The sequence below is a fragment of the Corapipo altera genome, unplaced genomic scaffold (genome assembly GCF_003945725.1).
Source record: "Corapipo altera isolate COAL_440 unplaced genomic scaffold, ASM394572v1 61281, whole genome shotgun sequence".
In the NCBI taxonomy this organism is placed as follows: Eukaryota; Metazoa; Chordata; class Aves; order Passeriformes; family Pipridae; genus Corapipo; species Corapipo altera.
The window spans coordinates 3,056,433-3,070,493 of record NW_020884921.1 but is presented as its reverse complement, the minus strand read 5'-3'; the positions used below and the strand labels follow the sequence as shown (position 1 = coordinate 3,070,493).

Genomic DNA, 14,061 nt, shown 5'->3' with positions numbered 1-14,061 from the left:
AAATGTCAATATCATTTTATGAGTAGATCAGTCCTTAAATAGCTAAACAGTAGTCCAACATTCTGCAGGGTGTCTTCATGTTCCAGAATGGTAACATAAAACACAGAACCACAGGGAGGGAGGGAGGGCTCTTCTGCTTTGTAATGGTGCACTTAAAATAGGGCAGAACATGGACTCAGCAGATTTCAATCTGTTTTTAGACCAGTTCCTTTATGTAGTTGCACTGTCTCACACTGAACTTTTTGAGCTCTACATCCTATTCCAGCCAGTTTTGACAGTGGTCAAAGAATATGCTTACAGAAAACCAGTGGTTGAATATGCCTGTAACTCCCAAAATACTGCTACTGCAGTATAGTTTAAGTGATCATTTAACATTTCTTCAAGAAGCAGCATTACCAAATAGACCAAACCACAAAAATGTTTGTGAAAGCTCCTAAAATTACTTTTAATTCTTGTTTTATGTTTCTTTATTATAATAAAGACATAAATTTCAGTTATGTAATTATCCAGCCAAGTAAAATTTTTAAGGGAAAGCAGATGTTCTTTCAAAGTTCAACTGTGTAAAAATCCATATAAACAAGGCTAGGCAGGTATGCATACAAAAAATAATTATCATACATATCCTTATATAATGATATGTCAAAAATAATGATCATACACTGAACATTAGCATCAAAACCAGAGTTCAAACGAAGATTGCAGAAGAGATGTAACAAAGATTTCTAATAGCCATTTCAGTGCCATAGACAAGTGGCAGAATGTAGGGATTTAACACTGTTTTCTGTCATCCAGCACAGAGGGAAGCATAATATTCCTTTGTTTTTCTTGTATTTTTTCTTTATCAATTTACAGCAATTACATTGTTGACAGACCCACAAGTAATTTGCTAAAACAAAAAATGCAAAAACTTTTTCAAAAAGTCAATTCTGCAAAAAATAGTGAAAGAAAAAACATGTACTTTCTAGTAGTTGTTCATGTTTGCTTTTATTTTTATTTTTAAATAATGATTTTAATTTTACTTGGTTTTATGAAGAGGACAAATTTTACTGAGTATTTTCAAATACTGATTTCTTGACTCCCTCACTTAGCCCTTAAAAACAAACATCTTGTGCTCTGAAATACAGAAAGTGGTGTAATAACAAAGCAGTCTAGAGTGCATTACTGTGAAAAACAGATGTTGAATAAAAAAATGAACCAAATATTTTATCTATAAATAAAGGAATGCGTGTGTGAATGCCATCAAATGTGGGCCTAGGAGGAGGAGCATGCAATGAATACAGAGAACATCCATATCATAAAAGAGGTAGAAGACCTTTCAAGAAACTTAAATTCTGTTTTAATACAAAACCAGTTCTAAAGTGTACTTACTTAGAAAAAATAAAAATAGGCTGAATTAAAAAGTTGTTTGTCACTATGCCACGCATGGTTATGGATTTCCAGCAAAATTCAGATTTTCAAAATAATGGCTACAATTCTTCATAAGGGTAAGTGAATATTTAATAAAAAATGTTTGTCTCATTAGTCTTTGGAATAAAATCCATGTGCAAAGAACCAAAGAAACACACTGAGTAAGCGTTCTCTAAATTGCTCAGCTTTCAGCCCTTATGATTAATAACTTCACTAATGCTCAAAATACCATAGCAGTTTCCAGCGTACAAACCTGAAATACAGGAATAGCAAGGGAAAAAAGCCTTCTGATAAAAGCTCTCTTAGGGTAATAAATAAGGAAGAACCTGCAGAGAATAATAGAAATTGAACCCTTTTTCTATGTGTTTTACCTTTAATATTATGTTTTCTTTTCCATATGGTGTTGTAATGTTATTCCAATTGACTCATTGATCTGAGAAGCTACTGATGAGCACAGCCACTGTGAGATGTAGGTTACTTCGTGTTCTGGCCAGGGCGACCATGCAGAGAAAATGGTCTGTAATGGTCTGTTTTGTTGTGCCACGGTTGTTGTGGCACTAAAAAGTGTTAAGATCTTAGGTGGGAAAACAAAGCCCAAGCTCCTCAAAATCTCTCTGTTCTTCATAAAAAATCTTGAATGATTTGAAAAAACATTGCAAAAAAAGCATTGAAATACAGTAGTCAGTCTGGGGAAAATCCTGGTTGCATGGAAAATGCAGAAATTTGAAAATTATTTAGGAATTTAGGGATTTAGGAAGCTGTAGGTTTTATTTTCAAATATTTCGTGTGGAATGTGAAAACTGTCCTTAGGAGAAGTTGTCAGGATCTGCTTTTCTTTCAACATGTAGAAATTTAAGAATTTTACATCAGGTTAATTCTGTCAGTGTGATGAATGTTATTAAATATTACAGCTAATTAAATAATAATATATCTGATTGGGGCAGGGGGAGGATGCACAGAACTGCTAGTCTGTAAAGCATTCTTTCTTTTAAATGCAGCCAGAACATATTATGACCACCCCCAAGCATTTGTTGCCTCCTGAAGTCAATGACCACTACTGCCTGCCCTCTCCTTGGAACTTCATCTCTGAACCTGACAACACATGGACAGCAAGAGAGGGAAGTTGTTGGGAGGAAGTTCTTTGGGGGGAAAGTTGGGATATACTGATTCTTAAGAGTTTATAGCCTCGTTTATACCACAGAACAACACAGGTGGGATATCTGGCTCAGTCTGATAGTGCAGATGTCAACATGAACCAAAGGAGTTTATGTACTGTAAGCAACACAGAGCATCATAATGCCTCTGAATTACACTCCAGCTTCATTTTCAGAGAATATTCTGAGTTGGAAAGGATCTACAAGGATCAAGTGCAACTCGTAAGTGAATGGCCTGTACATGGATCAAACCCATAACTTTGGCATTATTAGCACCATGCTCCAACCAACTGAGCTAATCTCTGTGTGGGTTCTTACACTGCTGCTTGACCAGATATATTCTCCATATTCTGTACTGAATTTACTAATTTAGTTCTTAGAACACTTTTGTGAACTCACAAACTCAGTGACTCTTAAGGGCTTGCAGAGCCTTTAATTAAAATTCTGTACAAAGACCTTGTTCTTTACGTCTCCATTGTTTGTCCTAGGTGAGAATTTCCAGCAACGCAAATTCCAGGAGCATTTGGGTGCACAATGGTTGGCTAGTCTGGGTGCATAGGGAATGCCAACACCCTTCTCTGCAATTGAAGACCAAATGACCTGCAACCCTCTTGGCAGGACCACTGGGATGAGAGGGAGGACAGAGCATGGCCTTTGCATGGGCAACATCCAATTACTCATATTACCTAGTCACACATAAACCATGGCCAAACTTTGTGTGCATGAGATACCACAGGGGTTATGGGTGGAGACGAGCGGTATTTCAGGGAAGGGCGAGTCAGGAAGAGATTGCTACTCGAGAAATGGTTACTCAATCCATCCTCACAGTCGTGTACGAAGAGAAATGGCATGCGACGCTAAAGCTTGCTAAGGAGTATCAGCACAGGTGGGATAAGAGCAGGAGCCGGCTGCGGCCGGGGAGGGCGGGGAAGGGCGGGCGGTGCGCGGCGGCGGCTCCGCGGCGTGTCCCGGCCGCTCCGCCCTCAGCCCGCGCCGGGCGGGCCCGGGGGAAGTGGGGTCCCTGCTCACCGCCCCGGCCACTCCTCCGCCCGGGCCCCGCGCCCCGCGCGCCGGCCGCAGGTAGGACCGGGCGGGAGGGGATGGAGCCCCGGGCCCTGCCCGCGGCTTCTGGAGCGGGGTCGGCGACTGGGCCCGGGCCCAGGGAGGTGCCGCAGGGCGGGCGCGGTGCGGGGTGGGCCCGCCGGGGAGCCGCGGGGATGCCGTCCCCGGTCTGGGGGAGCCGCTCGGCGCGGCCTGGGCCTCCCGCGGGCGGCGGCCCTTGCCCCTATGTGCCCTCAGAGCCGCGGCGGGGCCGCCCCGGGCGGCGGGGCCGGGGCAGAGCCGGGGATCGCGGCCCCGGGCGCGGCGGGGTTGGGCCGGCAGGAGGAGCAGGGCAGGTCTGGGAGGACACGGGGCGCTGGTCCCGGCCGCCCTGTGTGTGCGAGGAGTGCCGTGTGTGCAGGGCCTGGAGCCTGCGAGAGGCCTTTCCAGGGCGCTTTCTCTGCCAGCCAGGAGTAGCGGTGTAAGCGGTGGAAAAGCCACAGAGTTCACCTGTTAGCACCTGTATCTAGTGTTAGTATATATATGTATTTATATGTATGTTTTTAGTATACATAACCATTTATACATCTCTTCAGTTGCAACTTATCGCCACGGGCATTCCCCATGCTCAGACAAGTGATAAACTTGAATATGACCTCACTAGTAACAAAATGCACTAGTGCCCAGCTTTCTGTGCGTAACTGTGTTTCTCTGTAATAAGTCTTGCTTAGTGAAGAGTAAAGAGAGGCTGGGAGTTGTGTTTAAATGTTCACCGTTCTGCCTGTGATGCTCGCTGACTGCCCTTGTGCGCTCTCAGGTGCATTGAAGAGTTGCTTTACAGAGTATGGAACTTGCTCAGCTGCTTTGGTTCGTTGTAGGTATGTTTTGCCAATGCTGTCTCTGCATATTAAGATTTTGGGGGAGTGTCTCTGTACAGTTGAGGTGCTGTTTTGAATGGTCTACAGCAGGTCTTAATTGTTTATATATGTTATTTATATGCTATTTTACATAGGGGCACCAGTGTGTGTATGTAGCTATTATAAGGAAAATAGGAAATTATGTACATTAGCAGATGTTTCCCATGAACATGTCTTTGTCAGGGTGTTCTCCAGAGTGGGCCAGTGTGTCATGCACACCCATGCATATGTGCTGGCATAGCTGCCTGCAGAAATAAATTGATGGCAGAAAGCTGCTCCTCCCACCACCAACCCTCCTGCTGTTGGTGTATTTTGAACCATATTCTGTGTGACGTGGTGTGCTTGCTTAATTTTATTTTTTTTCCCCCTTGAGGGAGAGCCTTTTTTAGAATAATGAAGATGAAGGAGGGCAGTTCTTGTAGTGGCTGTGAAGCGGAGAGAAATGAGGCAGTGGCAGTGCAATCACTGAAATTAAGTTCTTGCATAACAGCACTGACATTATAGCGTGGCTTTCTCTATAATCTCTTCTTTGACTAGCCTTATGCTGCTGGTCTGGCCACCAGGCATGCGTTATCACATGCAAATGCAGTGTGTTATGGCAAAGTCAGATGAACTCAGTGTTCTGGGACAAAGATTTCTGTTTGCACTAGTTGTAAGTTTAATAGAAATTTACTGTGCCTTCATGTGCTGTTGGACTTTCAATAATTATTATTCCATACTTGCATTACTTAAATACTTGCTCTTAGGTAGCATTTCGATAGGGAAGGAGCATTTGAGAAGTAAGCAGACAACTTTAAAGCCTTTGTATATGTAACTCTCTTGAACTGGAGGAAGTGACCTTTAGTGGTGTGATTGTATAAACGAATTATACACCCTCCCAACAAATATCTAGATATCTGCTGCAGGTTGTATCAAGTTAAGACAAAGAACTAGCAGTTTGAAGTGCTTCTGTTAAAAAATAAAACTCTTGCATAGATTAAACATGTTTTTCTTGATATCTTTGAGTAGGTCTTATTTTTTAAAGTGTATTTATTTGATTAGCTGTTCTGAGTCTCAAAGGGCTTAGTGTGGTTGTTGAGGTTGATAGTTTCAAAAAAATGTCACAGAGCTGTATTTTGAGATTTGGCAATAGAGAATACCCCCCAACATGAATTTCTTATCTTACATAAAACCAATGCAGATCTCTAGTCCCATTAGCATTTTGGTTTTTAAAGACAAAAATAATGCAGTGAAATCTGTAATACTTTAAATACTCTGCTTTTTTGTTCTGTTTTGTTTCCTATCTATTATTTCTGAAAGGCAGTTTAGTTTTTTATTGACGAGTCAGGTTGTTAGTTTTTTTTTTTCTAAGTGGGCTAACCTGAAACTAGAGAGAACTCTCAAAATGAAACTTAGATATCGATTGATGAAAAAATGAACACAGGAAATACAGAGAAATAGAAATGCAATTACAAGGAGAACTGTCTCTTACTTACTAGCTAGCTAAAGAATAAAAACCGTGTTTTACAATATGCATCAGGTTCTTTACATGTATCTCACTGTTTCATCTTTTGATGAGTAAAAATGGTAAACAACCACCTTTATGCTGACCAGGAGCATCATTTTGCTGACAGAGTGAGTGTTCATCTGTGATTCCATCCAGCAAGAAAGTCCCATTGTTCCTATGAAAGACTAAATATTTGAGAGAAGTTATCCTCTGTTAAACACTTCCATCTAGTATTACTTGGCAAAGGGATGTTAAAGTGGCCTTCTTTCCCACCCTTTGCTTTTACTTTTCCTGCTTCCTAAGTCTGCTCATACAAAATTCATTAGGCCAGTCAGACTCTTGACATTCCATCTGTCTCTCTTTTGTGTAAATTGTATGCTCTGCCATGCTGGTCTGGTCTGAGCTAGTCACTGGAGTTGCTAATTGTAGTTCCTCAGTAGTGCACTTAAGATCCTCCTTAATTTTAAAAGGTAGTTTCCTGGGTCATAATTGTTTTCTGTTTAAAGCTACATTAATAACAAGAATTAACAAACTGGTTAAATAGTTCTTGGTACTCAGAGTAGGAACAAATTGTTAGAAATTCATGTAATCTTCTTTTTGAAAATATGTTATTATTCCTAGCTCTATGTCAGCCATGTGGTATTTATTGTCTAGTATACTGGAGAGCTGAGCGGCTTAACACTTTACCTGTTGACAAGATCACCCCCCTCCAAAACTCCCCTATCACCCTACCCCATTTTACTGGTTGTTTTGTGGGCTTTTGTTTTACATCACATTCTGCAGTTATTGCACTGGCTTTATTAATTCAGTAATATCCATTCGTCTGTTTTCTTAAGGCCTGTAGGATTATAACATATGCCTTATGCATGATTTCATTTTCTTGCATGTGATTTTGAGGAAGGAAATCTGTCCTAAACTTAGTTCTTACGCCATTTGAATGTTGTCTTATGCAGTGCAACAATTTAATGTTACCTCGGTTCTCTTTAGCTTAGAGTACTTTGGAATTTCTTCTAAGAGAAAGAGCTGTTGAAGAATGTGTGTATTTTATTCATCCCTTTCATGGTTGTTCTCTGAGATTTATTTTTTTTTTTAACTCATGTCTCTACAAACATGGTATCAGTCTGTAAAACAAAGCACTGTGAAGCAACATAGTAGTCTATAAGTCCCTTCAGCAAAGGTAAAGAGGATGACTAAAAACAAGTATCCTTCTCTGGAAGAGTGGGCAACAATATCACTAACTTGCCCAGGAAGAGCCTGGGAGCTGACACATCTCAAGGTCCATGGCCTTGCTGCCCCAGCTTTAGAAAAATAAATGTGGCCCTTTTGTGGATGCTCTTACGTAGCTGGGTTTTAGCTTGATTTTTTTTTTTTTTTTCATTTCACCCATATAGTTCAGTTCATTTAGTTGCAGGTTGGAAATACTTATTTTCAGAAAATTTTGCTGTACAAATATGTAATTCCATCAGCACATTTCAGTGACAGAGAAACAATAAGGGATTTCCAAGAGCACATACTATATGTCGGTGATTTTTTTTCAGACTGCCGGGGGAAAGATGTAGGCCTTGGTTTTTGCCCTTCACAAACAGAGACAATTGAAATGATTAAAAGTGTGTGACTGAGTTCACATGTTCTTCACACATGCTGGGTGACTTCACTTACTGCTGATGCTTGATAGACAAACATTATATCTTTTAAGTGCAATGTATATATTGAGTAATAGCAGCATAGAGAAGGGAAAGTCAAAACTGGCCTTATATCTCCTATTCAGTACATTTGACTCTTGTACAGAGTTGGTGTAACTGAATCTGTTGCCATCTCCATTCTGCCGTTTGCTTGTTGCAATTACAGCCCTTTTATCAATTAGATAGATCTCAGTGGTTCTTAACGAATATTGTTGCCTACAGGCAACAATAGGGGGAAATAAAAGATTGATTCTTAAGAAAAAGTAAAATCTGCTTGCTGGATGGACAGAAATTCAGTGCTTATCTAAAACAAAAAAGGGCATCTTCTCAAATCAGTTCAGAGTCCAGGTGAGAAGATAAGTAACAAGAAATGCCAACTTACAAGGAAGCAGTTATTTTGTTGAGAGCAGTTGATGATGGTAGTTTCAAAATAATGCAAAATTTTTACAGAGCATGGGAGTGTCAAGGGAGACACCTCTTCATCTTTCTTTGTTTGTCTTTAAATTCTGAGTAAAAAGTTTATATTTTTAAGTCACATTTCTCTCCTCAGAAGGACAGTGGGTAATAAATGTAACATAAAAAATAATCCAAACAGAAAATGTTATTGAGTGCAGTGAGGCACGTGGTGAGAATGCATTTCAACAACAAATGATTTACAATGCATATATTATAGCATGATGTGATGTCAGGCATTAATGTGTCATACATGCCTGGTTTTCGTTTGTCCCTTGCTGTGGGAATGGCATTAAGTGGTATCTGACACCTTTGTGTCAATAATTCAATAATCAGAAAGCCTTTGTATTTGCAAAATGTGGCAATTTTGAGGGTTTTAACCTCAAAGAACTATCCCAAGCATATTAATGTATTCTTTGAGGTCATACAATGATTTATAGTATTTGATCTAGGATTTCCCTTCACTGTTTCTTGGCTCTGTGTTTTAGACAACATTATCCTTACTTAGCTGGATTGGGCCAGATTAATTTTTATGCAGAGCTTGCTTTATATTACAAAGAGAATTGATAAGATCTTGTAAAATGTTACTGGAGTGAATTGTATAGTGGAAGCACTTCTGGTGTGTATTGGTCAAGTGAATCCTCTTGGTGACTGTTACTTTTAGTTATTTTCTGTATTTTTTAAGTATGTGGAGGAGCAGCAAAGCAGAGGATATGCCATCTTGTTCCTCTTCTCTTTGCTTTGATTCAGTAATAAATCTTTAATTATGAATTACCTTGAATTGGCATCACTCTGTTATTCTCTTTGACAAACAAGAAGACAAATCAGCTGCGATCTGAAGAAATAATCTTTTTAAACTGAAGTACTGTTTTTTCCAGTATTGTAGTTACTGCTGAGAATTACTGATGAGCTTACACTACTATACACCAGTGAACATAACAGAAGTCATCAAGTGCTTTATAACTGTAGAAATGGTTTTTTTGCCTGATAAACATGTTGAAGCCATATGACAGCTTGAGTTAACTTGCATTTAAAAGTCTTGGGAAAGAACAGCTGAGCACGTACATACTGAGTTTTGGACCTCTGCCTGTGGGACTGGACAGTCATTCCTGTCACCAGCCAGTAGTGCTGGTCACCACCCTTGAGCTTTTCATGTCGATGGCTCCAGCTTCTGGTGCTACTGATGCTTTTGAGTGTTTGACAGATTTCTTGGTTTTAGGGCTGTTCTTCAGACTGGAGCACAGAAACGGGAGTTCTGCAGTTCCAGGCTGAAGAACAGTCTGGAGCTTTCTCTCTTGAAGGCTTCTCTGCTCTGAGTTTGGTTTGTAGTGGGTTTGGCCAGTGAGGGGTAATTGCTGGGCAGTGAGCTGCTGACTCCTTCCCTCCTGCTTGCTTATTTTTTGAAGTTCTTTTCTGTTATCAGCACACACACCCCCATGTTTCGAACAGAAGTTCTAAAGGTGCATTTTGAAAGGTGTGTTCTGAGAAGGGCCTTTGTGTTGCTTTCAAGTTCCCAAGGCTTTAACTCGAAAAGTCCATGAAGACATTTCTTCCTCCTTCCCTTTCTTTAGGGCACGTATTGCTGTTGCAGGTGATTGTTAATTTTGGGGGGGTTTTTGTTGGTTTTCCTGTTTATGTGTGACTAGATAATATGATTAATTTCCAACCTTGCTGTATGACTATATTATTTATACTTTTTTGTAGCATAATTTCCATTTCTTTTAACAGAACAAGTTGAGTCTTTGTGGAAGGTTCCTGGAAAGATTTCTAAACTGCAGGGTAAAAACAAGCAAGAACAGATACTGAGGATTTCTTGGCTAAATCCATAGGATAACTGAAAGTTTTAATGAGAAATTTTTGTGCTATGCCTCCAGTAATCATGATTGCTGATGGTGCAAAATTTCTACTTAAGAAATTGCCATTAGTGTCTTTGACTAAGTGGCTGAAACCTCATCAAATCTGTTGTCTCATTGCTTGGTATGGTGCTACAGTAGGAAACAACAACTGCTTCCGCTATTCTGAAAGTGTTAATTGACTCCATAAATATACATTGAATTCAGATAAGTATAATTGGCAACATTATTGAGTTTTATGTGGACTTCTTTCAGTGAGAAATTTCAGTGTTTAGTGTTTTAATTTTTTATTTAGCTTTTGCTGTATTAGCTGTATTGCTTGATTCACAGAATTACAGAGTTGTTACAGTTGGAAGGGACCTTTGGAGATCATCCAGTCCAACCCAAAAGTGCTTAAAAGCTCACTGATGAAGTGTATCTGTAGAAGTTATGCTATGCAAAAATTGGTAATGAAGAATATTAAGCAGACCATGATTGTGAGAATTAAAAGAACACTTAAGACTGAAGGAATATTACTAATAGTCTCTCCATATAGAAGTTTGTTAATAGCAAATAAAATCCTCTTCAGCAGAACTATGGAGATTTTGTTTGCTCCTAGTTTATTAGCATAGGAGGCAGCACCTTGGTTTGAGACTAAGCAGGGAAGCAGAGTTGGGAACATTACTTGAACTGCTCCTTCCCAGTCCCTGAACAGAAACAAATTTTTCATAAAGGTAGAATATTTTTTTTTTTTGCCAAGTGATATTTGCATCTAATTGCAGAAGATTGAATAAAGTGTTTTCTTGTTTGTTGATGCTTTGCTACTTGGCCTGTGACCTCCTAAGCCTCAGAATGGCAGCAAGTAGCAGTTTAAAAATTGTTAATAGCAAGTTTTAAGTCAGTTTCATTTGTGAAGCATTACTGAACTTTTGAATGTGGTTTATGGTCATGTGAAAAGAATTTCAGAATTATTTCCGCTTGACACTTGGATAGTAAATTTGCTTTCTTCTTTGAGTTTCATTGCCTTTGAACATGACATAGCTATGCTGAATTTTTTTGTGAACTGTACTGACTAGAGAGCTACTAGATTCTGTTTAGAGCAAAGGTGAGGTTGACAATGAAGAAAGCATGGATTTGGAAAAAAATGTGACCTTTCTGTTTTGTGAAGTAGCTGTGTCACTGAGATGGTTTAGATGATACTGAAAACAAAGAAATGAAAAGAAGGCTTTCCTGTTTTCTGGAGTATACTGGTGTATATTTGCTGTGATAGTGACCACATCTTTCCATGTTAGAGGTAGGAGTGGCTTGTGTGACATCCTGCTGAGCCTAAGTCAAGGCTGAATAGAGAAGTACTGGTCTGGGTGATACAAAATCCCATTTTTGCGATCCTCTCTCAGCTCCCTGTGTTGCATAAAGGCTCTATTTTCTGACCAAGCTCTTTTTATTTTTAGGAGGATAGCCTTGTGTTTAAAATGGAAATCGACATAAATGGAGAGTCCAGAACTGCCCTGTCCACTCTCCCTGTGCCTCTTGCAGAGGTGGGCTCTGCAGGCAGGACAGAAGCTGAAAAGCCCCGCTGTTCCAGTACCCCCTGCTCACCCATGCGGCGGACAGTTGCAGGATACCAGATTCTCCACATGAATTCTAACTACCTGGTGGGCTTCACAACTGGAGAGGAGCTGCTGAAATTAGCCCAGAAATGTACAGGAGCTGAAGAGAACAAAGGAGAATCTGGGCCAAACTTGCGCTCCAAGCAGCTGGATCCAGGACTTACACGCTCTTCCCGTTTGTACAAAACGAGAAGTAGGTACTACCAGCCATATGAAATCCCAGCAGTAAATGGGAGGAGGAGGAGGCGGATGCCCAGCTCAGGGGATAAATGCAATAAAGCTTTACCGTATGAACCTTACAAGGCACTTCATGGTCCCCTGCCTCTCTGCCTTTTGAAAGGTAAAAGGGCTCATTCAAAATCCCTGGACTACCTCAATTTAGACAAAATGAGCACTAAGGAACCTGCTGACACAGAAGTGCTACAATACCAGCTCCAGCACCTCACCCTTAGAGGGGACCGTATGTTTGCAAGGAATAGCACATGAGCTGTCATCTTGAACTTAGAAATGATTTCTCGTCCTTTCTCTTTTGCTGCAAAAATCCACTGTTGTACTGTGTACATGACTGTCCACATTGTAGGTGGTTGTATCAGCTAAATATTACCAGAAAGTAATTTATTTGAATAGAGTCTTGGCAATGCAGTGTGTTACAAATACTTGAAGGGAGAAATCTTTCCTGAGCAAGAAGCTTCTGACGCAAATTTGACTGCAATCAGTGGATATTTCTTTGGACATGTTTAAAAAAAAAAAAAAAAGCTTTTGATTTTTGGTTTTGTTTTTTTTTTTTTGTACAGCTAGATCTACTATTTACAGTAATTTAACACTGAAAAATTGGTGATGTCTGCTTGGTTGTTGCTAATTTTGGCTTGACCTTAGAAACTGCTCTTGGATAAGTACTCAAGTTTAGGAGGTTCTTTGGTTTTACTTTTTGTTTCTGTATTCTATAGGAAAATGAATGGGTTTTGACAGCATGGAAAGTGACCGAATAAATCACTTTCTATTTAAACAATCTAGTTCAAACATTTTTAGACTGTGCTTGTGCTTGTGATAAGAGTGAGATTTGCTCATAAAGCAAACCTTTGCTACTTGAATCCTCTTCAGTTATTTTTTTTTTTAATCTCTGCATGGAAGCAATTGCTTTGCCTTTCCTATAAAACATGTTCAGAATGAATATTTGGGTTCTTTAAAGCAAATCTTTTGAGGAGTGAAGATTTTTTTGTTATTGTTGATTTTATTTTTTACACTGTCTTGAGAGACAAACTGGAATGTCTGCACTGGTATGTCAGTAATGTTTTTGGTTTTAATTTATGATTTCTCTACCATGTATAGTAGCAGAAGGTGTCAAATAACTTCAGCATAGATTTGGAAATTCTGTTGACTTGAAGCACTGAACACTTGAGATCTGGAGGGCTGATTTTATTTGACAGGGTGCAAGTGAAGTATTTCTGTATCAACATTGAAGAGATAATCCTGGATTATTCAACAGAGTAGATTGAATACACCAGCTTACTTTTGTTACTTAATGAATTTTTATCCAAACATGACATCAAACACAGGTTTTGACAGCTGTATTCCTAGATGTATTTGAAACATTTTAATAACTTATGTTTAAAAACGAAAACTAGTTTTCATACTTTTTTTTTATATGCAGTCTGTTACTGAAGGAGTGTGCAACTTGATTTTGGCTAATGACCTCTGCAGAAGTTAAAAGTAATGTCATACTGGTTTTAAATGTAAATGATTTGATCAGTTATTTCTGATAGAATTAAGATTTGTTTTGTTTGTTTACTTATCACTCAGAATGAATAGAAAGCACTAGTTAGTGCATGTGCTATGGAAAATGAAAAGTTCTAATTCTGTCACTTACTCCACAGTTTTAAATGAAGGCAGCCCAGTAGTGAGCATTTTGTGGTTGGGTTATCTTTTGTTTAGGTTTGTTAGAAACATTACAAAAAAAGTGTATTTTTGAAAGTTAACTACACTTGTGTAAATTTAATGTATCAAACAATGACCTTGAAAGTAAAGTCTTCCTATATAGTCTTTAGTTTGAAAAACAGAGTATGGTCAGATGCCAAAGAGATGAGGGTTTTGTTTAAGGAATAAACACCATTGTTTATTGAAATACCCAAGGAAAATGTATTTCTGGCTGAAAAATAAAAAAGGTGGTATAAACAGCTATTGTTGTGGAGTCTTTTGCTGTGCAGGAGAAAGTGGACGTTTAAAAAAATACAACTTCAGACCAAGGAATATTTAAAAACAACCTGAAAGGAAGGATCCTGAACTTCTGTGAAATAGATGCTTAGGTTTATTACTTTGTTTCAGGAAATGTGCCACCCATTTACTACTGTTTTGTGCTTGTTTCTGATGTCCAGTGCTGTAGTTGTATGGCTACACTGAGGGAGAGGTTGATGGCTTTCTAGGTGAGTTCAAACGTAAAAAATGTGTTAGTATTTTATCTGTTTTGGTGATATACTAATGA

At 39.2% G+C, this 14,061-nt stretch overlaps 1 protein-coding gene across 6 annotated transcripts; it reads left to right on the top strand.

The window, feature by feature from the left end:
- Positions 1 to 2,766: 2,766 nt before the first annotated feature.
- On the top strand, positions 2,767 to 13,760 carry CUNH5orf30 (chromosome unknown C5orf30 homolog). 6 transcript variants are annotated; one of them, XM_027656892.1, is made up of 2 exons: positions 2,767 to 2,783; positions 11,424 to 13,760. In XM_027656892.1, the coding sequence occupies exon 2, from the start codon at positions 11,445 to 11,447 to the stop codon at positions 12,066 to 12,068; it is 624 nt and encodes a 207-aa protein (XP_027512693.1). In that variant the 5' UTR covers positions 2,767 to 2,783; positions 11,424 to 11,444; the 3' UTR covers positions 12,069 to 13,760. The 6 variants fall into 6 exon arrangements, with proteins under 6 accessions (XP_027512693.1, XP_027512695.1, XP_027512698.1 ...); XM_027656894.1 differs by lacking the exon at positions 2,767 to 2,783 and adding an exon at positions 3,279 to 3,447; XM_027656897.1 differs by lacking the exon at positions 2,767 to 2,783 and adding an exon at positions 3,553 to 3,641.
- The last annotated feature ends 301 nt before the right edge of the window (positions 13,761 to 14,061 follow it).

What these genes read in the sequence shown, in the direction of transcription:
- CUNH5orf30 (XM_027656893.1), top strand. Translation starts at nt 10,401, where the DNA reads ATGAAGTGTATCTGTAGAAGTTATGCTATGCAAAAATTG. An exon ending in GTTATGCTATGCAAAAATTG is followed by an intron (nt 10,440 to 11,423) that starts GTAATGAAGAAT and finishes TTTTATTTTTAG; the next exon opens with GAGGATAGCCTTGTGTTTAA.